At 38.5% G+C, this 25,091-nt stretch overlaps 1 protein-coding gene across 6 annotated transcripts; it reads left to right on the top strand.

The window, feature by feature from the left end:
- Positions 1-275: 275 nt before the first annotated feature.
- Positions 276-23,558, top strand: rfx4 (regulatory factor X, 4). 6 transcript variants are annotated; one of them, XM_032522570.1, is made up of 19 exons: positions 279-551; positions 719-1,653; positions 4,158-4,244; positions 4,474-4,534; positions 7,744-7,867; positions 9,159-9,220; positions 9,737-9,950; positions 10,419-10,496; positions 10,644-10,807; positions 11,154-11,254; positions 11,354-11,412; positions 11,526-11,670; positions 12,025-12,119; positions 12,667-12,784; positions 14,367-14,486; positions 15,497-15,658; positions 15,771-15,930; positions 16,027-16,165; positions 22,202-23,558. In XM_032522570.1, exons 2-19 carry the CDS (start codon positions 1,611-1,613, stop codon positions 22,472-22,474), a joined length of 2,205 nt encoding a protein of 734 aa, XP_032378461.1. In that variant the 5' UTR covers positions 279-551; positions 719-1,610; the 3' UTR covers positions 22,475-23,558. The 6 variants fall into 6 exon arrangements, with proteins under 6 accessions (XP_032378462.1, XP_032378464.1, XP_032378461.1 ...); XM_032522569.1 differs by having other exon boundaries at positions 279-621; positions 734-1,653; XM_032522571.1 differs by having other exon boundaries at positions 276-1,653; positions 15,500-15,658.
- The last annotated feature ends 1,533 nt before the right edge of the window (positions 23,559-25,091 follow it).

Genomic DNA, 25,091 nt, shown 5'->3' with positions numbered 1-25,091 from the left:
CCCCCCACTTGCACACACACACACACAACTCAATTGGGGCCTTTTCACTGAACAAAAGCAGTACACATCCGTTTGTGCGGGCAGAGTGTGTGAGAATAGGAAGGGTGGAAGAGGCTCTTTTGGTGGCTGCACCTGTCAAATGTATGAGGCTCTGATAAGCAGATAACAGGAGGAAAAAAAACACCTTCTCATTTGACTGAAATTAATTAGATCCTTTTTTTGAGGTCACATCTTTGCACTATCCATTTAGGCCTTTTAATATTGTCACATTAATAGGTTGTTAAAGTATATTTCTTGTTTAATCTTTTCTTAAGCACTAAGAATCTTTGCAGACAAGTAAAAATGATTAAAATGTGCTAGGTTTTTTTCTTTTTAGATTTTTCCAAAGTCCTTTTGACCTGTCACTCATTAAAGTGGATTCTTTCTTCGTACCGAGTCTGAAATGATGCACAGATCTGTTCTTACAAAGTATGACCCTGTGCACGGTGTGATGTGATGTTGTTGCCACCCTGTCCCACACAAGCTCTCAGGTGGCTGCACGGTGTGTGTCGGTGAGTAGGAGCATTGGTGCCCACGCCTGCGCACTGGTAGAGAAAGTCCTCCTTTGCTATCCATGGTGTGGTGAGTAATTCAGCCATAATCCGCCTTTCTCCTCTCCCCTCTTCTTTCCCCTCTCCTCTCCCCCTCTCCTGTGGTTCCATTCATATTCTAATCACAGCTTTCGCTTCTCCAGCTCTCAGGCACTCCATCAGAGCCCTCCCAGCCTCGGGCTTTGCACTTTTACTTCCCCCCCTTTGTGACCGTTCCCTCTTCTCAGAGGCACACCAAAAATAAGGTTGCGACAGCAAAAAAGTTAGTGAAAAACAGTTGAGAAAATCACCAAAAAGTCTGCACTGGTGGCATTTTTAGCATGTTTTAATGTGTGTCTGGGCCCACGATTTGTCAATTCTTTGAAAAGTTACATACATGATTTAATGGTGGAATGAGGTGAGAAATAGACCAAATGTGGCAACAAGTGTTTGTGGATATGAAATGGAAGTTAAAATGAGAAGAGGCAGAAGCGGCTGTTGTGTAGGGATGTATGTTTATATGGAACTCTGGGGTGTATAAAAACGTATTAAATACCATAATGGAAGACGGGGAGGCCACAGTGTTAGGACTGCGTAGATCTAAGCCTCTTTTTTTTCGTTGGGAGGGAGCTTTTCTTATTCAAAACAGCCCCACAAAAGACTTCCAATGAGCCTTGCCACATCCCCATCTGACTTGGGGCCATTCATCAGCCTTCCAAGCCTATCAATGACATGTCCCCATCAGGGCTCCTATAAAATCAGCCCCTTTCCCATGAAACATCAGCAAACATTTTGACGGGTCTGGCTTTCCCCCCGCTGGATTTCTGGAGTCTCTACCCCCCTTTCCTCCCTTATTCCCACCTCCCCCCTTCTCCTCCGCCAACACCACCCCTCTCTGGGCGAACCTCAGATCCTCAACATCTTCTGTGACGGGCAGTGGTCACGGAAACACAGAGCGAGACAAGGGGACATCCACTGAGGAGGGGGAAACGTGCACTAAGCCATTTTCTTGGAGGAGCCAGTGTCGTTGATGGGAAGAGGATGCATTGCGGGCTGCTGGAGGAGCCTGATATGGATTCCACAGGTCAGTCCTTTTAATCTCTGCTCGCCTTGCTTTGTCTGGATGTGTTGAGAAAACCAGCTTCTGTTGCGTGAGCTTCTTCTGCTGCTGCTCTTCTGGAAGCCGCAAACTTTCTCTGCAGTCATTCAGAAGGAGTGTCTGAATGCTCGGCTGTTGATTTTTGTTTAATCGCTGATTTACTTTTTTATTTATTTATGTTATTTGTGTAGTGATTTTGGTCATTCACATTTATTAGTGTTGTTATGTTATGTTGTCTACTGATTAATGAAAACTCACATAAAGTAGAGAAATAACCCTTAAATCTCTTCTTGCTGGAATCAGTTAAACCAATTTTCCATAAAAGAAATCTCCATCACTGGGAGTGAAGAAATGAAAACAGCAAGTGCACATCATGGTGGACTTTAAAATATTTTTTGCTTCTGTTTTTTTTGAGTCCAAGATTAGAAAACTAAAGCATTTATTCAACTTCAAAACTGAATTTTACTCAGACTTTATCTGTTAAATATTTTTGTATCTTGGTCGAAGTGACTACATAACAGAAACAATAATGATTAACGTCCAATCTGATTAAACAATTAGAATAAAACTAATTGTGCAACTGTTTTTTTTCTTCTGTGGTTATTCAAATTATTAAAGGTGATTAATATAAAGACATTTTTGGGTAAAGCATTTTTAAATCGTTTACACTTATCACAAACACTTATCACATTTCTAGTATGCTGGTGCAGGGCACAGTAGCTTAGCCCTGAATGTGTGTGAATAAATGAGTGAACATCCGTTTCACTTGTTGATCAAATTTAATCCAATTATTTAGATCCCCAACTTATCTGATCCTGTGGCAAATGAAGCTTGAGATCTGAGCCTCTGTGGAGAATTAGCTTCACTTCAGTGGATTCCCTTTTTTGGGGGTTTTGTTTTTTTAGGTAGAGAAAGACAAAAGCAGATACTGTCGGTAAATGATGAAACATGTCAGAAGGTCGTCAGTGACACTGGTAGTTTTATTTATTAGATAACATTCAAATGCACAGGCAGTTGTTTTTTTTATTGTGTAACAGGCATTCTATTTGGCATGTAGAGTACTGTTAATCAGTTAGTAAAGTTAAAGGTGATGATAATCATAAACACAGTAATTGAGATCATTAAAGAGTTAGCTTCTAATGTCCCTAGAATTGAAAGAAAAAAAACAGTTCCATGTGTGTTCAGAGGGCTGTTAGTTTTCTGTTTCTGCTCCTGATGAAGTGATGATGGGACTCTAACTGTAGTCTTCTCTCAGCACGTGTTAAACATTAAGGTGTAGATTCCTCATCGAGTGTAAACTTTTAAAACTTTTGAATGTCTATGACCTCCTCTGAATCCCCCCTTTGGGCTGCACCAACAGGTCTTCCTGCCAACAGTCTGTCCTAGCAACAGCTGCTATGGTGATTGTTTTCAGTTCACATCCAGGGTGAAAGAACCTGATTAACACAATTTAAAGAAATATTATGTAGAGAGTTTTTATTTCTTAAAATTAGTAGTAGTACATTACTAGTTAAGTACATTTACGTTACTACTGTGTAAACTTCTGAGGTCGTTTTGATGGGTCATTTCCATTTTAGGTTAAATAAAAATTTTATTTACCAGATTTAATGGAAAATGTTGTACTTTTTATTTTCTTTTTCTGTTTAGGACATTCAGTTGGTAAATTGTTAAATGGTTGGTAAAGAAGACGTAGCTTATAGTTAATAAAAACAAAAATGAAACCCAGAAAGGCTTTCTTATACTTAAATAAAGAATATGGATATTAATTATGTGCAAAGTTCTTCTTAACGACATTTATCAACTACTAATGACCTGAAACAAATACAAGAATTTTAAATGGATTTCAACTCTATGTATCAGGCTGTTTCTACATGAAAGCCTTGGTGTTTTGCTGCTCTTTGGCCACAGAAAGCACACCAGTTGAGCTATTTCTAAGTAGAAATTAAAACAGGACAATGGCCTCTATTCCACCAGACTGCTTCAGTAATGTGCACGGGCTCTTTTAAGCGAGTGTGTACGCTTGTAGTCTCCTGGGAACAATGCTGGATTCCTGCCGTCCTGGTGAAAACATCTCAAATAGAGCCATGGCTGCACTGCTGCCCATACAATCGATTGTTGTCAGCTCGCCTTGTCACATTAGTGACATTTAAAGTGTCCTGTATAGGCAGTGATTTGCACTGTTTATGTAAATACAGCTTTGGCTGTGTTATATTGCAGGACAAATGAGTTCACTCCAGAAATTAAGTTTTTAAATTAACAGTTTATGGTTGAATTAAAATAAATACAAAGACATATACCAACTGATGTTTTAGCCAAGTGACAATTAAAAGGCCCACTGTTAGATCTTTAAAAATCGCATTCTTTTGACCAGATTAATACTTCCATGATCACTTCTCTCTAAACAAAATTATTTTTCTACGTTGTACTGCGAGGCGTCCCATTACAGTTTGTCCAGTTCTGTGATCTGTCGTCCATCATGTCTTTTTTAGAGAGTTGGATTGAAAGATGCCTCAACGAGAGTGAGAGCAAGCGATACTCCAGTCACACATCTCTGGGGAACATGTCCAACGATGAACGTAAGCAGGGCAAACACTGTTACACTAAAACTACTGAGGAAACCTGTAAACTGGTATAGTTCATGTGTAGTGTTTAGCATAGTTAATGTCATTTAACCACATGACAATTTTTAAAAGGTTCATGATTTTCACATTATTGTCGGTTATGTGACCTTTCACTGGTGCCATGTTTGTGATGTCTCATTTATCCAAATAACTTGACTTTGCCCAAAACTACGATATGTTACAGATGAGGAAAAAGAAAACAACAGAGCCTCTAAACCACATTCGACACCGGCTACTCTGGAATGGTATGTTTATTTTTATTTTTTTTATAAATGTGTTTATTATATATATTATATATATTCTTTATTCATATGTAAAGATAATAAGTGGGACAAAAGTGAAAAAATGTACAAAAACAGTTGCTCAGACAATTGTATGTCAAACAGCAGTAATCAATTGCAATTATTGTTAATGAATTTAAAAACCATGTAGTCAGTCTCCAAAAAAAAAAGTTTTGATTAATTATTATTTTACTTGATGCTTCCACTTGCCCTTTGGAACATAAAACAATGAATATCAAGTCTAGAATTTCCTTCATCATTTTCCTTTGTCATTTATTTCAAAATTGCATTGATTTAAATAGTTTTACATGACACACACAGATGAGCACCAGTTTCTTTGCACTCTAGTTTCTTTTTTGGCTATATTATGTCAGTAAAGGTAAGATTTTAATTTTGTGTCATTGAGCCACAAACACAGATGTGATGTCCTACTTTTTAATGCTTGTTTTATTCTCTTACTTTGTACATGTTGAAAATATGTTGTATTTTAAGTATTAACAGCAATGAGAATGACAAAAATGGCATTTTACGTTGTTGTTTTTTTAAACCTGTCTTGCTCATAATCTGATCAGATACCATTTATGTTTTATTTGTCGTTTGATTTGGACTTCACACAATTGTTTAACAATAGAGACACACACACATAAAGACTTAAAAAGAGGAGCAGTTTTGACATGCAACAGATCTTTCATATCCTCTGCATGTATAAAGTACAAACCCCACACACGCCTCACGTTTATGTGTGCCTGCCTGTTGCACAGACCCATGACCAAGGACACCCTTTACTTAATAGTATTCAAAAAGCATATGAGCTTAGATTAATATTAATACTGCTTTATGCTGCACTGTGGGATGCTGAAACTCAGTGTGAGGGACGAGAGTTGGGTCAATGTACCTAAGAGAAGCCTTAAAGAGATAAATGCTATTGTAATTGGTCTCTGTAATAATTTCACTGTGCATATGGAGACTTTTTCTTGTGGGTATAGTGAAATCGACAACAAATTTTACTTACATTTTAGTAGGATGTTGCAGTAAAAGGGAACTAAATTTTATGTTTAAACCATAATGATGAGTTTTTTTTATTATTATTTGGTTTTCATCGTTAAAGTAGAAAGACTACATTTGGTTATAGATTTCTTTTTCTTTTCGAAAAGTCACTAAACTTAGGTTTATATATTTAAAACAGAACAATAAAGAATAACCATTAGCCAATTAACCAGTTATAAAAATGCAGTGATTTCTAAATAAAGTTAAAAGGCTGTTATTCCACTAATAACATTAACAATTACTGTCATTGTTTTATGACTGTAATTCAGAAGATAGTTCACAGCTTTATAAGAGAAAGGAAATGTTAGTCAGGTCATAAAGATCATCTCCCATGGCTCATAAAACATTAGAACAAGGCTTTTACAGTAGCTATATATTTCCACAAGAATAGAGTTCAATAAAAAAGGAAGATAGATAGATAGATAGATAGATAGATATATAGATCATTTTATAAACATTTTATGAATAAAATACAATTGATGATGCAGGGGTGAGGTGGTGGCAAGATTTAATATATAATTATTTTGTTGTATGGTGTTCCTCAAACTCAGACTTCAGACTTCTTATTTAGTTATTTGATATTTTGTTGTTACTTATAAGTTGAACACGGAGGATATGTGCAATAATCGGTATTTCCAGCATGCTTATATTAGCAAATTGCAATATTCATTTAAATTCAGAGGTTTTATTGACCGCAAAGAAGCTTTAAAGCTGCACTGAGTGATTTTTTTTGTTGGGAAAAAATACTCCAAAACAAATTTAAAGCATACTGACATACTAACGGATTATCAAGTTACAGTGCTTTATAGTTAAAACAAAAAATAAAAAGTAGAGGAAATCCAAAACATGAAAGACAAGGCACAATAAAATAATTGAAAACAATTACAAAAACGATCATTTGAACATCCTTTTTTTAAATTTCATTAAGGCAGGACAAAACAAAAGACACATTGATGGTACCAAGCTTTATCAGGACAAACAGTTGTGTGTCATCCGCTTAGCAATGAAAATCAATATTATGTCTTTGCATCACTTGCCCCAGGGGTAGCATGCACATGGTAAATATGAGGGAGCCCAGAGTAGACCCCTGGGGCACCCCACAAAAGAGATACAGTAAGTGTGAGAGATGTAGCATTTCTAAGCATAACAGAGAAGGACCTGTTGGACAGATAAGAGATTTACCAATCCAGACCCACATCACTGATGCCAACATAGTCTTTCAGACAGCTGATTGTGGCTGATGTGTTAGCAAACAGTTGCCTAAATACAGTACACGCCCAGCACACGCAGCAAAATTCACAGAAAGCTTTGTTTTGCGTCTCAGTGGGATCTTCAGTACCAGCATTGCTTTCACAACATAGGGAGTAACTTAAATTAATGTTAATATAAAATTGATTGCTTATTGGATATTTAAATAGTTCTCAAGTCTAGGATTTCAATGCAAATCAATTATACAGCAACATGGCTTATGATGTCCATCAGAAACCATTTACTGACTCTAAATAAGACTTTTTTCCTAACCATTAACTGAGACTTTAAATAAGACTTTAAAAAAAAAATTACTTTAACCAAGTAGACACAATCATGCAAGACTTCACTAAAACGCAATCCTTTATATGCAGAAACTAAAACTCAAAAAACATTTGATCACTGTAAAAGTGTAATGAAATATAACCGCTTATGTTGGGAAAGTTAGGCAAAAATGTAAGTATTTTATTTTTTTAAACATTTTCCCTAGAATTTATCAGAATTAAATATAAACATGTCCACCCAGGAGAAGTTGTTGAGAGATCAATAGTAGTAATGACAATCTCAGTGTCTGGTTAATATGATACATGTGAAGTTGTTTGCCTGCAGTACACCTGCTGATTGATTGAAACTTTAACATCACATAATCAAATTGTCTTAGTTCACTGCATTTATTCATTGTGCTGACATGAATGTAATCTGACTTCCTAAACATTTACTCAGTAAATTACTGACATTTTTTTAAAACCATTTTTACCAGAAATGCCAAGATCATAAGAGACCTGGGTATAGCTGTAATTCTTTCATTCATATTAACAATGCTTAAACTTCCATATTAGATTTTTTTGTGCACTGATAATTCCCATTGTCATCACCAGGCTAGAGGAGAACTATGAGATAGCCGAAGGTGTGTGTATCCCCCGAAGTGCCCTCTACATGCATTATCTAGACTTCAGTGAAAAGCATGACACACAGCCTGTGAATGCGGCCAGCTTTGGAAAGGTAAGATTCAAACATCAGTGGAGATGAAGGTTAAACAGTCTGGCAACTCATCAATTCCCACCAGCATCCCAGTTAACTCAAAATCATTTTTACATATGTTAAAAACACAGGAAAGTCATTACCTCAGTAACATCTGTAGTCGTTGTAGGGTTTTAATATACATTAATACATGCACTGTTCAAGTTCAAAGTAATCAAAGCAAAATGAGTCAGCAGAAGAAGATTCAAGACAACATTTGGATGTCATATGAAAGCAATAATCTCATGCAATAAATCAGCCGTAAGCTGCAGTCTGACCATTTCATGCCTGGCTTGGTTTCGTGCTGCTGCTATGGCTGCTGTTGAAGTAATATCAACTGCAGCTCAGTGTGAAGTGAGCAAAGCTCTGCGGTCGTTCACTGAACACATAATCTAGAGCCAAAGGAGATGTGCTTTCGTCTGTTCCCACAACCCCAAGAAGTTCCTTGGCCTTCCTACCCCCAGCCATCCCCTGTACCCTGGACCCCGGCCCCAACCCCCAACCCAGCCCACCCCCGCCCCGCCATAGCTCCTGTCGGAAGATATTGAAAAAGAGAAGGGGCCTGGATTAATGTGTAATTAAAGGAAATTTGGAAGGGTGAGATGTTGCGGAATGTTAGATCAGTGGCTAGAGCAGTGTGGGGTGTCCTTTAGGAAGGCTTCATTGATTCAGGACAAAAAAACGAGAGAGGGCCCGGACTGCCTCCCTGTCTGCTCATTTATCAAGCGGGGCCTGACAGAAACTTCACAGCTTGGCCTCCTTTTTCATCCCACACAATAGAGAGCTACACTGTTTGCTAAAGTTTCTGCACCAGGAGCTGGACGAAGGAGCCAATCTCTTTGGACAAAAAGAGAGGAAAGGAAGAAGGCGGGAGTGGAGAAGAGAAAGAGAGTGAGAAGGAGAGAGGGTGGGTGGGTGGTTAGATGAGGGGAGACTGTTGATATAGGCCAAAAAAATACCCCTGGATGTCATAAATGGATGGCTCTCAAAGCTTTTTTTCCCTCACAGACTTTCTTGAGGATACAGCTATGAGATGTTCTCCTGACAAACTTTATCAAACAATTTCCCCTACCTTTTTACTAAAAAATACACAAGTTGATATTTTATAAAGATTGTGTTTGGTTCTTTGTGTCACTTGTTTCCACCTTCTTTTATTTTTCTCGTTACTTATATGATTCACTGTGATAGGCTGAGATAAATAGCTAAAAAAAAGTTCAATCTCACTCACTCTTTAGTTACGTGACACTAACCTTTTCTCTTCTACACTAAACAGATCATCAGGCAACAGTTTCCAGCATTAACTACCAGAAGACTGGGGACAAGAGGGCAGTCTAAGTGAGTTGGTTTGGTTTGATTCTGTCATAAACCACCTACACATTACACACTTATTCACAAACCCGATCCCCAAAAAAACCTGAACACAACACAATTTCAATCAAACATGGAGCATAGACATGCAGAAACAGAAAACAAGCAGCACATGACACAAAGAAGCAGTTAAGCCTAAAATAAGGCATGACGCGGGATAACAACATTGAAGTTAAAACAACTTAATTTTGGTCTTGAGTTTCTGAGACTCTTATGAAAAAAGAAAGACTCCATTTTCTTTTCTGATACAGAGCATTCATCACATTTGATAGTAGAAAAGATCTGAAACTGTAGAATAGATTTATGTTTTCACAAGATTAGTTTGTTCTTCCTAATTATGTAAACAAAATACAAAATCAGAAGAACATCTGATTAAACTTTTAAGGCATTTGTAACAAACTTAATATGTCTTTGAAAAAATGTTAGAGTTTTTTTTTGTACTTAACATATCTTATTCACCCATTCACCCTCTGCCGTTCTCAGGTACCATTACTACGGCATAGCGGTGAAGGAGACCTCTCAGTATTACGATGTGATGTACTCCAAAAAGGGAGCGGCGTGGGTAAACGAGACGGGGAAGAAAGAGGTCACAAAGCAGACAGTGGCATATTCACCGCGCTCCAAACTGGGGACACTCCTGCCAGAGTTTCCAAATGTCAAAGACCTAAATTTGCCCGCCAGCCTGCCAGAAGAGAGGGTAAACAGGAGTTTTAAAAGTCCATCCTTACAGCCGCCCCCTCCCCACCCATCTCTCCCTGCCATCTCACCAACTCTGCGCCCCCTCTGGCTTCCAGCCTTTTATCTGCTCCGGGACCTTCACTGGGTTTGCATTTAGAGAGGACCTTGAGGATTTATATGCTGGCTCCTCACTAACTCTTAATCTTTTGGGGGAGATAATAAGATCTAGCAATGGACAAAGGACAGGCACTAGCTGTCCAGCTTTTAAAGAGGGGCCATGATTTTAAATGGTTTGTGTTTTGCTGATCTCTAAAGCTCGTTTTATATTACTCTGCTCCAGGCTAGACCTGTAACGTGTATTTTATTGGTTCACATACTTTGTACAAGATTTATTCTCTTGTTTTTCCACCACTTTTATTTAACTTTCCCCAAAGAAGAAAAACTGTTAGGTTTGTGATGCAGATCAATACTCTGTTGTTGCCCACAGGTGTCAACCTTCATCATGATGTACAGAACACACTGTCAGAGAATACTGGACACTGTCATTCGAGCCAACTTTGATGAGGCAAGTTTCTTCTGTTTTAAACAGTTTTACCATTTCAACAAACAATGTCATTTTATGTTACTAATTCCTGAAGCTTTTAAGCAGTCAAAAAAGAATACCTTTTATTTCCTGTGGTATTGAATGTCATGGTGTGTGGGGTGCTTTTAGGTTCAAAGTTTCTTGCTGCACTTCTGGCAGGGCATGCCGCCCCACATGCTCCCTGTCCTGGGCTCCCCCACCGTGGTGAACATAGTCGGTGTTTGCGACTCCATCCTCTACAAGGCCATCTCTGGGGTGCTGATGCCCACAGTCCTGCAAGCACTGCCTGATAGGTGAGCGCCTGTTTTAAGCTTTACTCTTAAAACCATTTTTCTGTATGTTGTTACTAAAACTGGAGAGCATGGTATGTTTTTTTTTTCTGCTCTGACTAAACAACAGACATTTATTTTTATTTGTACAAACCTAGAGAAATTTAAATTTCTCAAAAGGCTAAAATGAGTCATTAAGTCAGTTTCTCAGTTTGACTAATTGTCAAATCAGGTTATGTTCTGGAAAATTGTTTTCATATTTTGTGACATTTTATAGACCAAAGGATTAATTTATTGTTTAAGAGAATATGAAGGGTGATAATAAATGGCGTCTAAGGTAGTAAACGTTTGTTTTCTCTCGCCCACACAGTTTGACTCAGGTTATTCGAAAATTTGCCAAACAGCTTGATGAGTGGCTAAAAATAGCACTTCACGACCTTCCTGAAAACCTGAGGAATATCAAATTTGAATGTAAGTATGAAATCCACATGATCCTCATCATAATGGAAGTTTAAATGCTGGACTAACCTTGCAGGACTAACCATATGTTTTCTCCTTTTTTGCTCCCAGTATCCAGAAGATTTTCTCAGATTCTAAAGCGGCAAACATCATTAAACCATCTATGTCAGGTGCCTATCGTGGTCCGATTTTTTTTTTTAATAAAGTCCATATGAACAAACACAGCTGATAAGGAATATGGGTATGCTTGTGTTAGTAATATTGTCGATTTATCTGTCCCCAGGCGTCGCGGACTGTGATAAACAGTGCCGACATCACCTTTCAAATGCTGGAGGACTGGAGGAATGTGGACTTGAACAGCATCACCAAGCAGACACTTTACACCATGGAGGACTCACAAGAGGATCACAGGCAGCTTATTATCCACTGTAAGTTCATGCCTTCCAACTGATTCTGCTCTAAACACATCCATCCAGACAGAGAGTTACACTTTACTGCCACCCAAACTACACACCGAGAGACAATCATTCCCACGACCAGCAGAGTCAAAGCATTATGATGGAGACCAAAAGGTTAAACAAGTTCACTCTTGTCTGAAACACCCTGCGGAGCATCTCCAATTCACTGCAGACTTACTGCTCTAAATCAGTCCTGACGGGATCAGAGGTCACACATACGCAATCGAAGATACCATCCAAATCTTTCAGGGTTTTTTTTAGTTTTCAATCGATGTAAAATATGTATTAATATTATTAAAGCTGACCTTCTCCCTCCTGTCACAGTGTATCAGGAGTTTGATCGTCTATTGGAGGAGCAGTCTCCAATTGAGGCGTACATTGAGTGGCTGGACTCGATGGTGGACCGCTGTGTTGTCAAGGTTAGATCCCAAACTACTTTTTTCACTAATTTCGGGACAATAGGTGTTTAAACTTGGTCTGACTCAAGCATTTTTGCATAAAGTTTCTGTCTTTTGTTCATGTTGCACCAGTAAAGTTTATATATTTTCCACGTTTGATGCCGAGGACTGATTTTAACTAGATGTTTCAAGTGTTTGTGCTGCAGAAGTCTGATTTCTTTGCCCTTAAAAAGACACCTGCGGCTGAAAGCCACTAGTCCCAGCATGTCTTTCTTTTACACAGAGGCACTTACGTTGCAATCCTCCCAGTTAATGATGTTGAAGACTTCCCATTTGCGTCCATTATGTGCCAGATATGGGCTTGTAAAATTTGGTCGCCCTGGCAACGTCTTGGACTGCCCAGACAATAGTTCAATAGGAAGGCGTGTCCCTGGGGGCAAATTAAATAGTTGACTTGTTGACATGTTTTTCGTTCCTGCGGGTTAAGCCCCAATGCGGACCCCGAGGTTAATTCTACCCCGGCATATCGACCCTTCCCTCCCTTTTCTCATGGAAATGTTCTCTCTAGGTGGCAGGGAAGAGGCCCGGGTGCCTGAAGAAGGTGGCCCAACAGTTCTTGCTGATGTGGTCGTGTTTTGGTACCAGAGTCATCCGGGATATGACCCTCCACAGCGCGCCCAGCTTTGGTGAGCTGCTAATTCTTTGTCATCATTCCTTAATGCGACAAACAGCCGGAAATACACAACTTTGACGCTTACTGAGTATACCAAAACGTTGTAATTTATTGTTTCATGCACAAACAAGGGTCCATACCACACAGAACAAACTAAAATAAAAACTGCCTTCCCAAAACACAACCCAAGCTTATTATGATTTTTCATTCAGAAGAACTCATCATCGAAGTGTAGCCCTTAAATCACCATATAGTGACTATTACTACTACTGTATAATTAAACATTTGAGTTCAATCACATAAATACATTTTTCTGTAAGAAGAACATTAAATATTTAAAATGTTTCTGAAGCTACCATAGCTGATGGTAATCTACCTGAACATAACGCACACAGAGATCTTTGACTTTCAATTAAATCCTGCATCACATAGAATTTAGTTTTTTTTAATGAGGCAATGTTTGTAATGGACCATATTTCCTTTATATAAAATATTTGTGCTGAGAATCAATATTACACACATTAAAAAAGTGAATAGCATATTCATATCCATAACCCACGACAACCATGTACAATGTCCCAGTTAACAGTCTTTCTAGTGAGCTTTTCATCACTATTATGCAGTCATATTAATTTTAGTATGTTCATTTTTAGTTTTCTTTTTTAATATTGTGAAATGTTATCATTATTTTGGTGGAGGCTTCCGACAATCCCACTGGGATTTCTGCTTCTCCTGCACTTTACATTATGTTTGTTTTATTTTTCATTCAAAAGTGTGCAAAAATTTACAATTTCACAAAAAACATCTTACATGTATGTCCGTGTCACTACTGGACTTAAAACGGGTGTACATTAATCAACTCCATACATGGTTCAGTGCAACCAAATAAACCCTTCTGGATTCCTCTACTGTATAGATCTCCTAAGTCTAAAATAAGGAAAGAGGCAAAACAAGTAAAATGGCTGCTTTAATAGCTTGTTGTGCACCACCAAGGATTGCAATCAGTGAAGAGTTGTAAAAATGAAAGAAAAGAAAATGGCTTCTCTTTGCCCTGCTTCTGTTGGCCCTGTCTGTGAATATCAAAGACACAGTTGGTCGCAGTGTTTTGATAAAGCAGGTCTCTGCTCACAAACAGCTAATTAACAATAGCCGCCCCTCCCCTCTCCCGACGCCTTTGCCTATCTTTCCCTTTTATGACCGGTCAGTATTACACCCCGCTCCCTTGAATAGCTACAAGTGTTTATTATGCACACGACAGCAGCAGCAACCCTCACAATGACACAATTGTGACACTCCCTCACATGCCACAGTCTCATCTTCTGTGTGACCCCAGGGTCAGCTGACATATTTCTGGCACTGACTCTATACACGGAAACAAGCGCACCCGCTTCTTTTTTTTATTAACAGCACCCCTCCTGTCAGTCTGCAGGATGTGATATCATCAGTCAGATGCTTTAACAAATGCTTTTTTTTTTTTTTTTTTCTTTTCACACAACTGACTCTCACTGTCAGCAGGTATCACCTCCCCAGTCTTTGTTCCAAAGAACACTTTTTTCTCTTCTTTTATAAAACTCCTCCTGTGTATCTGTGTGCAGGGTCCTTCCACCTGATCCACCTCATGTTTGATGACTATGTGCTTTACTTGCTGGAGTCCCTGCACTGCCAAGAGAGAGCCAACGACCTCATGAGGGCCATGAAGGGAGAGGGCAGCACAGGTGAGACCACTACCTGGAGGTCTAATCAGTAATTAAAGACAGTGCAGCTGCAAAAATGTCTTGTGTAATACTTTGTTGTAAAATAAGAAGATTATCTCACTGAAAATGTCCAACAATTGTGTACTGTTATTTGTTTTAATGGTTAAAGTGCTTTATCAAGCAGAAAATCTCAAACAATCAGTTCCAGCTCAGATATTGTGAGGATTTGCTAATTTTCTTTGTCTTTTGTCATAATTGACTAAATATCTTTGCTTTTGGACTGTTGGTCAGGCAAGTAGAAGACATCTCCTTAAGCTTTAAGAAATTATGATGTACATTTGTTTGGCACCAAACTGTAATTTTTTTAATAAATCAGCAACATAATTATTACTGAAAATAATTGTTAATTGCTTATTTGTTTCATATATTTTTCTGATAATGATTTACTTGTTTCTCTTTGGTATTCCTTCTGTGCTCTTTAGAAAACAAAACAAAGTATAAAAGTGTGTTTACTTTACCGCTTTAAACCTCAAACCACTGATCTTTTGTGTGTTTAGTGCCGTACTGAGTTAGTTCACTCCTATTAGTCCAATACTGTACTAATACTGACTTACTTATAGTGAGACTGACATAAGTTAATTCTCTTCATTTTCATACACAGTGCAGTAAAATCAGTCAGTTAATCAATCGATACATTTTATTTGTCACATGAAATCATACAAGGTACAATTCTCAGCTCCTTCAACTTGTGAACTATAAAAGCTCTATAAATGGTTGGTTGTCAGTTTGCAGAAAACCTGCTATAAGAAATAGGAAGCATTTGCTTCTTTGGATTATTTTTGAGTCTACTATTTCTATATCAGGCAGGTAATATCACTTGTTTATTTTGTACACACAGTACAGCTTTGCCCCATATATGTGCTTTACTGGTAAACATTAAGGTATAACTCACAAGAACCCTCTCAAAGCAGCTATGTATTTTATTTTTGTAATCGATTGTCTAATGGTCTGTCCTCTCTTGACACCTTCAGCAGAGACAGAGGAGGAATTCAAGCTGACAGAAACCACCCCCGCCTCCCCGTCTCCAGGTTCTTACTCTCCCGCGCGGTCAGTCCACTCTGTGGGCGTTTCCTCAGTCAGCTCCCCCACAGCGGCCGCGTCCCCAGAGTACACCGGAGTCACCACCACCACAGGTGAGACAGGCCTCACAGTCACACACAGACATCTTAAATAAGCAGAAGTCTCACCGCACATAGTTTCTTTGAGCCAACACATTTTTTTTGTGTCCGTATATGTGTCTACCAGGCGCTGTTCAGTCATATACCTGGTCCCTTACATACACAGTGACAACAGCCGGCAGCTCCGCTACAGAGGCCGGACAGCAGCTGTCCTGTATGAGGAGCAGTGCTCCAGTCCCACCTCCATCCTCCACCCACCGAATGCCTGTCTACAGAGAGGAGCACGGGTAATTATGATTACTATGATATTAGTATTAAAATACTGAATTGAATTTTGTTGGAGAATTTCTTCAATTGGTTTTGACTTGCTTACTCCATTCTAGGTATACTGGCAGCTACAACTATGGCAGCTACGCCAACCAGCATCCTCACTCCATCCAGAGCCAGTATCCCAGTCTGGCCCATGAGCCGGCGATCCCAGCCCCCCTCCACTACTCCACCTACCACCGGTCGTCTGCACAGGTCAGTCCCAATCACCCAAGAACTGGGGTTCAGTACTGTTGCATTTAAGATGAATGATGAATCAGTGAAGACATTTTCTTAGTACATTTTAATCCTTTTGTGTTCCCAGTTCAAAATTTTAAATATTTAAATGTATTAGCAACTAAATTGACTTAGACAATCATAAGTAAAACTAATCATTATGCAAAATAAGCCCTTTCATAGTGTTATGTGGTATTACCAGTATGTGTGTTACTATTATTGATACATAACTTATCAGCTGATATATAACGTTGCAGTTGGTCAAAGTGAACCACTTGACATTGACATGCTCTTGGATGGTTTCATTTACAGCAGTCATATTTTATAAGATCATATATTTTCTATATCAAATCTTAATATCCAAGGTACCTGTAGTTTTCAAGTAGATATGGTGGAGTAAAACATTCAATATTTACCTATGAAATGTAGTTGAGTAATAATAAGATTATTTTATATAGCACCTTTTACAGACAAAGTCACAAACTGCTTCACATGATAAACATTTTTACAGTAAGATCCAACAGAAAATAAGAAAGGAGAACATAATTGAAAAACCAATGTAAATCATTTAAAAGATAAAAAACTAAAACCCAGAGTTACAAACATGAGTCAAAAGCAAATGTACACAAGTGCGTCTTCTTCAGCTGCTTTTTAAAAGCTTCACCAGAAACTGCCAAACGTAAGACAGTAGGAAGGGCGTTCCACAGGTTTGAAGTCACCGCTTTAAAGGAACGGTCACCTTTAGTTTTTAAGCGAGTGCGTGGGACCACCAGTTATTCCTGGTTAGAAGACCTGAGGAGATGGAGCAGATCCAAAATAAAAAAAACAGGTGCCTGACCATGCAAAGCTTTATCAGTCAGAACAAGAACTTTAAATTGGATCCTGAACTTGATCAGAACCAATGTAATGAGCATAAAATAGGAGTGATGTGCGGCATCCTGATGGACCTGGTCAACAGCCTTGTAGACGTTGTAGACGGTCCTGGGACAACTTTCTGAGACAGGTGAAAATGGATAGAATACAGTTGCCGTAATCAATCCGGGATGATATAAAACCATGAATGATCATCTCAAGCTCGGAATGCAAAACAACAGCTCTAAACTTGGCAATGTTTCTTAATTGAAAAAAACATGTGCGGGTCAGTGATTTGATATGTTGATCAAAACAAATGTTATGATCAAATATAACACAAATACTTCTCAGTTTGGACTGTACCGCTGAAGAAAGGGACCCCAAGAGCTGAACAACAAGCAGCATAAAATACAGTTGTTGACAATTTTTTCAATACTTTTAACAACTTTCCTAAACTCTTAACACAGTTAGCACAACATGGGTCTGTGTCGGGTAAACACTTAACACATTTCTTGTTGCTTTGACACAAAATACATACAATTAACACTAAAGTTAAAATGCTTGAACATCTTTTTACAAACAAGCTCAACCAAGACCAAAACAATGTGTTTTTACTGAAAAATTTGCTAAATTTGCTGTCAAAGTTGTTCATATTGTAAATTGAAACACAAATATTTCCCCTGCTTTTTACATGTATTCCATTGTTACTGTAAATGAGAGAAACAGCTGATTTAAGTTATGCAAATAGATCAATCACAGCTGATTCCCATCTAGGAAACACACTCAACTGTTGAGGGTAATTTTAATTGCATGACCATCTTTTTTTTTTTTTTTTTTTTTTTTACAAAATTCTTTATATGTTACAGTAAGTGAGTGTTGTACTTTGACAGCAAGGATTACAGTAACCAAAGTCATATTCCTTGTTTGTGTAGGCAAACCTGGCCAAAGCTGATTCTGATATGTTAAACTAGTACATACAGTAAAAGAGGACTTATTTGGGCTGATTTTGTGTGGAAAGTAACAATACAGTAAAGATGTACAAAAAGAAAGTAAGAAAAATTCCTGCACGAGGGAGAGGAAGACGAGTACCAGGACAATTCTGTCTCCGTTTACCTTTTTTCATTAACCGTCTGTCTCTGCCCGATGTGAGTTGAGAGCAGATTTGAGTCGCACATGCTCAGATTTAAACAGTTTACGGCATAACCTGTCATACTGAAATTTCTGAAATCCATGAAGAAATAAACTTTTCATTACATCATTTAAAAAACGTTAGACGTTAACGTAGGTATCTATGATTGTTTGATTGCTAACGTTAGCTCAAAATGCCATTCAACTGACAGCCTTTGTTGTGTTTGATTGTTAGCTTGTAGCCAGCAGTGAACGAACTTCGTTAAGTAGCTCCATTTTTGCTGTATTGACATTACAGAAGTCTTTTGTTAGCGTCTTGTAGGCCACTTGTCGCAAAGTGACGCTTGCGCAACTCACATCCTCACTCGTCACAAAGTCACGCATGTGTGACTCAAATCTGCACCCGACCCACAGGCAGTAACACATTCTATAAAGCTACTCTGACATGGCTCATTCATTTTTGTTTTGAATTTCTGAAGCAAAAGAAACAAAATGTAGAGAGGCTTCAAAAGAAACTGCAATGTAAAACACAATCCACAGTCAAAACAGTACACTATTATTTATTGTATAAGGGCAGACCTGACACATATAAATAATGCAGTTTCTTTAATTCCATGTGATATTAGTGTTTTTATGACACTGGGCTATGACTGACTAAATGTTCCTGTTGCGAGAGAACATGTGTTATTTTTTTGCAAGAATTATTTGATTTTGAGACATGTTTGCAGTGTTTTGGTAGACATAGTGTATTTTGTTAGTGTATTATTATATTTTGAAAATTAATGTTGCAGTTTAGTTTACAATGTGGGATTTTGAGCATAAAGTTAACCGGATTGCCAGTTGTTTGTTGTAGGTGTGTTGGTGCATTAAGAGTTTGGGAAAATTGTTAAAAATATTGAAAGAAATTGTCATAGCAATTGTAAAAAACTATTAATAAATGTATGTAGGCAATGTTTACCTGCAATAACAGCATCCAGTGAAAGCTGCAGATTATACTGATGTCTATAGAGAGAGATGAAACTCAGCATCACATTAGTCAAATCAAATAACAGAAATGGATATGATGTTTGCAATGTGTCTAACCTGTAAATAATGAGTTAACTGTATGCAGCCACAAACAGAGCAGTGTGCAACTGTGATATGTTATTTACATATCATAGCATAAAGCATAGCTAGAAGAAGTAGCATACAGTATGTGCATAAATGTTCCCACAAAGATGTGTCAAAGTTAAACACGTATATAAATATGTGGATGTTAATAAACGATGTGGGGGAAAGCTTGAGGCCCTTCTTGGTACACTTTGCACAGCCTCAGAGTAAATAAAAGACTGAAGATTTAAATGTGAGAAAAAGGTTGTTAGGATGGAGTTGCTGATTTTACAGCTCTTGTAGCGACTGGTGTGAGTTTGCTCTTTCGATGGTAATTTCCTGTCAAGGGCCCTCCAGCCTCTGCTGTCTTTATAGTGAGAGGAGATCAGCTGGGCCTCAGCGGTCGCAGTGTTTGTAAAAGTCCCCGAATCACCCTCTCCACACAGCGGAAGCAGACAGTGAAAGGTAGCTCGGCCAGGGCCAAGAGGGGCCCTGCTCTGTTACTCTTCTTTCCAGCTCTCAATAGTCTCTTCATCTGTTTGAGCCAGTAGCCACAGAGGAGGGCCAAGGGGGCGTTTATTAAAATATTGTTATTCAATGGTCTCTTTTCTGCTTGTGAACAAGAGGCCGCTGAGCCGTCTGTTCTGCTCTCTGACCTGCACTGACTGTCTTTTTCCATGCCGTGATCCTTCATAATGGAATCGACTGTCGTGTTTATATTTAGTGAGAAAAAGGAAAAGGGTCCTACTTCCACTTTTTTTTTTAAGCCTGTCTGAACTTAAATCGGGCACAATGCCTGTGCTTTGTCTGTGTGAGACGTCAGGGATGGAGCGCGGACGAACACAAAACCTTGTTGGATCCCCATCTGTCCGAAATATTTTTGTCAACTGGCTGATTTAGTCAGAGCTGTTTAGATTCAGTCACCATAGGCAACAAAAATAACACAGGAAAACCACTTTTTTTTTTTTTAGCTGAGCTGATGTCCAATTTTCTTAAGTGGCTTAATTTTCTATTTTGACCACTGTGGTTAAACTTGTGAAGCAATTTCCCCTGACAGGAAATTACCATCGGCAGGCTCCATTTGCCCCCAACGCCACAAGACTAATACAGCATCAGATATGATATCAGCAGGGCTATAGCGACCTTTGAGGACACTGAGATCATGTCCTCTGTAAATGTTCTGGGGATGTATTGGTTACAGCAACCTGGAGTAGGTTTATGTACTTTAATTAAAAACGTACACATTATGGGTACGTTATAGGCTGATTCACAACTAGCCCAATTAGTAAATAAAGGATTCAGTGTTTCTCCACGAGTTTACTCCTGGCAACATTTTGATCTTCATAAAAGTATCAGTTTGATAGATTGATTTAAGATTGATACCACTCTCACGTCTGTTCGTAGAGTTAACTGAATAATTAAAGAGGAAATAGCTTAGTCGATCAAAACTGGGGTGGGCAGTTTGTTTGTGCGTCATTGGGCAAAAATTCCATTATCTTTTATAATATTGTAATTCAAGTGGTCAGAGAGAAAAACTAGACTTCTGCACTTCCTCTTGGCTCTGTTTTCAGGCTTTAGAGAATCTAGCCTGTGATGGGAGACTTTGGCTATTCACAGGTAATTTCAGAAAGCGAACGCTGTTGCAGAAAGCTTTTTTACAAACACAGATGCAGGTGGGGAAAGCCTGATTCAATTTAATGGTTCATTTGAAGTGGTGGAATCCCCGATCCTGTTTTAGATGTTGATAATTTAAATTAAAGGCTCTTTTTGATCAATTTTGATTTAGAATTGAATTTGGCACACCCCTAAATGCAACCCCAAAAAAGGAAGATGTACAACGGCTAAGCTTTTCAGAGATGAAGTTAGCTAACGATAAGGCTAAGGTTCACTGCTGCTGCGGCTAATCTAGGATTATGTTTATGTAGCTAGTGCCTTGAATCACAGTTTGTCATCTCAAAGGGCTTTACAGATCCACAAGTTGGCAAAGAAAACAGGATGGTTGTTCTCATATAATTGGTGCTATACTGTATAATGGCATTGGGATCGGGATGAGTAAAATGAATGCCTAGTACTCGTACAGGTTAATGTATGAACATGTGCATAAACCAGTATGTATATTAATGGACAGCGCATGTGTGACGTCAACCATCGCTTTGTGGATATCTGCGATCCGCCGTCGTGTTTGCCTTTACGTTACACACTTTCACTGGCAATCACATCATACCCACTCCCTAAAATAACCCCTGCTTTATCATTCAGAGTTGCAGAAAACTTAAAACCACTTGAGACCCTACACTCTATTACTGAGGTAATAAATCAAGTGAGAAGTAGGTCACTTTCTCATAGACTTCTATAGAAATCGACCTCCTTTTGCAACCTCATGTGTCGTCCCCTGCTGGAATTCAGATAGAATGCAGGTTTAAGGCACTTCCGCATTTGCAGCACTTTGCCAAACCAGATGCGTTGTCCATTAATATTTACAGTCTATGGCATAAACCCATGCTGGTCTGGTGGAAGGGCTAAGTACAGAGAGGACAGAGCTGCAGGAGGAAGAGGGCTGTATTTTTAAATTCTGGCAATTTTGTTTTGCCTTTTCTAGAGAACTTCCTAACCCAGTTTTAATTAATTAGTCACTTCACAGATAAATTAATCTGAAATTATTGTGATAACTGATACCTAATTAATAGTTTGAGTCACTTTTCAAGTAAAACACCAAACCATTATGCTGCCTTCTAAATGTGCTCATTTGAAACTTTTATTAGTCTTATATGATAATAAACTGAAAATATTTCGATGTAAGACATAAACAAGACAAATATCAGCAGATTATTTGGTTATACAAAAAATTGTTACTTTAGGGCTCTATCCATTTACCGTATGCTTCTCTCAGTAGTTGACTTTGCTGCATCATCATAACTCCTTTCCTCTTCTTCTTTCCTTCCACAGTATCAGCTCAACGGCCAAATGTCTCGAATGGAGCCTTGTTTGATGGGCAGCACTCCTCGCTTGCACCCTGCACCTGTCGCCCCCCGGTGGCCAGATGTGTCACCAGCTAACAGCTGTTACACCAGCCCACCTATGCATTCATCCCGCTATGCCACATCTGGGGACATGTACTCTCCCCTGGGCCCACGCAGGAACTCTGAGTACGAACACTCACAGCATTTCCCTGGCTTTGCCTATATCAACGGAGAGGCCACAACAGGCTGGGCGAAATAGCCTGTAAGCACAGCTCTGGACAGCTGTGTACAAGCACAGCCCATGCCATCTAAACTGGTGAATGCAAAGTCTCTGAACACTTCCAATCAAGTACATCAAAAAAGGAGGCGCAAAGGAGAGTTGAAAGTACCGATGCAAGGTATTAGGAATCATGGTATGGATGTACTGACAATTTGAAAAGGCTCTGAATCACTGATGATTGTGGTGTAACTTGTTTGGAGGTTTGATGAAATTCCTTCAACGACTGATGTTTTTGCTCACTGCTGGAGAAAAACAATAATCAAATAATATAGAATGAACTTGCAGCAAAATCATCTAAGAGTGCAATGCTGCTGCCAAGCTGTGCCTTTGTTTTAAGGAATGTACACCTCTGTTTCACTCGTCAGTCTCATAACTCAGCACACAGATCATCCCACAAACCCTCAGTCAGTTTTGGAAAAGACTGACAGATCAGTGTGCTGTACACTGTCACTGACCACAGTACAATCTCAGTGACACCGCTGTCTCCTCTTGTTGCTCAGCACTGCAGCATCCTGTCATGGGCTCTCTGCAGCAGCTTTATTTGCTGCAGGATGTGGACAAACTGTACTGCCTTAACGTTCTTTTGGGACACTAGTTACATACAGTGGCACAAAGCCAAAACACACAACATCATAAGACAGATATAAACTCCTTGATCATTGTATTAAGGTGTCTCCATCTTGGATAGTTTTTTTTAATGATTGAATGCTGTGACTCAAAAACAACTGTGCGAGTGTAGTCTGTGGCAAGCTTTTTTGCTGTTTTCCTGTGACAATATACTGTATATACAGTATATATAGTATGTATTTTCTGTAACTTTGTAACATGGTGTATACTTTATTTTCTATGTTACAATTGGTACTTTGTTCTCTGTTTTGTATGGTTAGTGAAAGACGCATTAACCTAGGTTTGTGTGTTTTATAATGCACTCAAAGCTACTGAGGACCTATTACCCTATGGGTATTTATAAAAAGGAAAATTATTAAAGTGTACAGTAACATGAATTCTAGTCACTTTTCTGTAAATAAAAGCACTGGAAACTGTCTGTGGTGACAATTTAAAATCTTTGTCAAATTGTCTTCTTTTTCCAACTTTTTCTTTATTCTTTCTATTTAAAATTGCACAAAAGCATGCACAAAAATGTCCAAATTTGACTAAATATAATTAATCACATTATTTTATCTATTTAATAATCATAATCAATGTAAGCACTAGAGAAAGTCCTTTGCTCAGTGACCTATTAAGTCTTGATCTTTCTATGCTTGTCTACAAGACAGACAAGTGTAAAAGTGTTTAATGTTATTATTTAAGGTATTTATTTTAAGGTAATTTTACTATTTTGCCAAATATGTTGACCTTATAGCTACTGATATGTTGTCTTTTGAAAAGGCATCCTTCCACTTGCCCAGTTTACATTTTGATGTTGGAAAAGAAAAAATATTTTCTGAAGTCGTCTAAGCTGATTGTACTTCTCTCTCTCTCCATGCAGTGACAACCCAGTGGGGGGTTGGGCCTGTAGCACAAGGGCCACACTGCAGAAAGAATTACATTTCTATAGAGAGAATTCCTGCTGTGCTGGGGTCATTGCACCTCAGTCCCATAACCTTTGACCTCTGACCCCTGCCGAGATTTGTATTTATTGGAACATAGATCCTCTGTGTCATGTCTCTCTGAAATCCTGCGGGATTCACAACAGAGACTTTGAATGCAGAAAAACACAAGAGCAACAACAAAAAATGGCGACCGACTATTGGTTTAATCATCTGACCTGAGTGTTAATATCAATATCTGCTGGAGATTTCAGAGGAAGATACGTGATCCTGGGTGTGTGCAGGAGGACATCATTGTCAGCTGTAAGAAACATGCTGCATGACCAGTAGGTCTCTTGTCTGACATCACCCAGACACTGCAGTAGTAACAAGTACCTCCCTTTTTATGTGCTTTGAAATAAGTCTATAACTCATTGATTTCTCCCCTAATCTATAATGGATTTTCATTAAACAAAAAAAAAAAAATCGAGAGATTTATCTGAAATTGCAAGACTTTCAATCTGGGTTAATATTGTTAAACTCACCGTATTCATATATTGATAATGTACGATTTGTGAGTGGATGAATAAATATACTACAATTCACATACAGGGGTTCATTATTTTCCATAATGAAATATTTATGTGCATGAAGGGAGGGAAACCGACTTGTTGGAACATCTCCGGTCCATGTACGTCTTTGGAATGTTGAAGGAAGATTACAGGGACAAAAGAGAAAACATGCAAATAGGTTAACACCAAGGAGGTGGTTATTGTGAGGCAACTGCAGACAGCACATCCTGATCCCATCTAATAACGTGGAAAGTGGCACTGATTCACCAATAAGTCATTAAGAGGTATATTTTCTGCAGAGTCACATAGTACAGTAAGTCCGAGTCTATGAGACCTGCCAAACGGCATTGATCTGCAGCACCTGCCTCACTTACTGTCACACATAATAAATGTATCTATTTTCTAAATTCACAAAACAATAAAACAATTTAAGATTCATATTTTTTTCACACGTGATACATACTTCACATAGTATGTACAAAAATCCTTTTGGCA

Source organism: Etheostoma spectabile, chromosome 8, assembly GCF_008692095.1.
Source record: "Etheostoma spectabile isolate EspeVRDwgs_2016 chromosome 8, UIUC_Espe_1.0, whole genome shotgun sequence".
Taxonomy (NCBI): Eukaryota; Metazoa; Chordata; class Actinopteri; order Perciformes; family Percidae; genus Etheostoma; species Etheostoma spectabile.
Note: the sequence above shows the minus strand (reverse complement) of the source record. Positions and strands in the feature narration are given on the sequence as shown.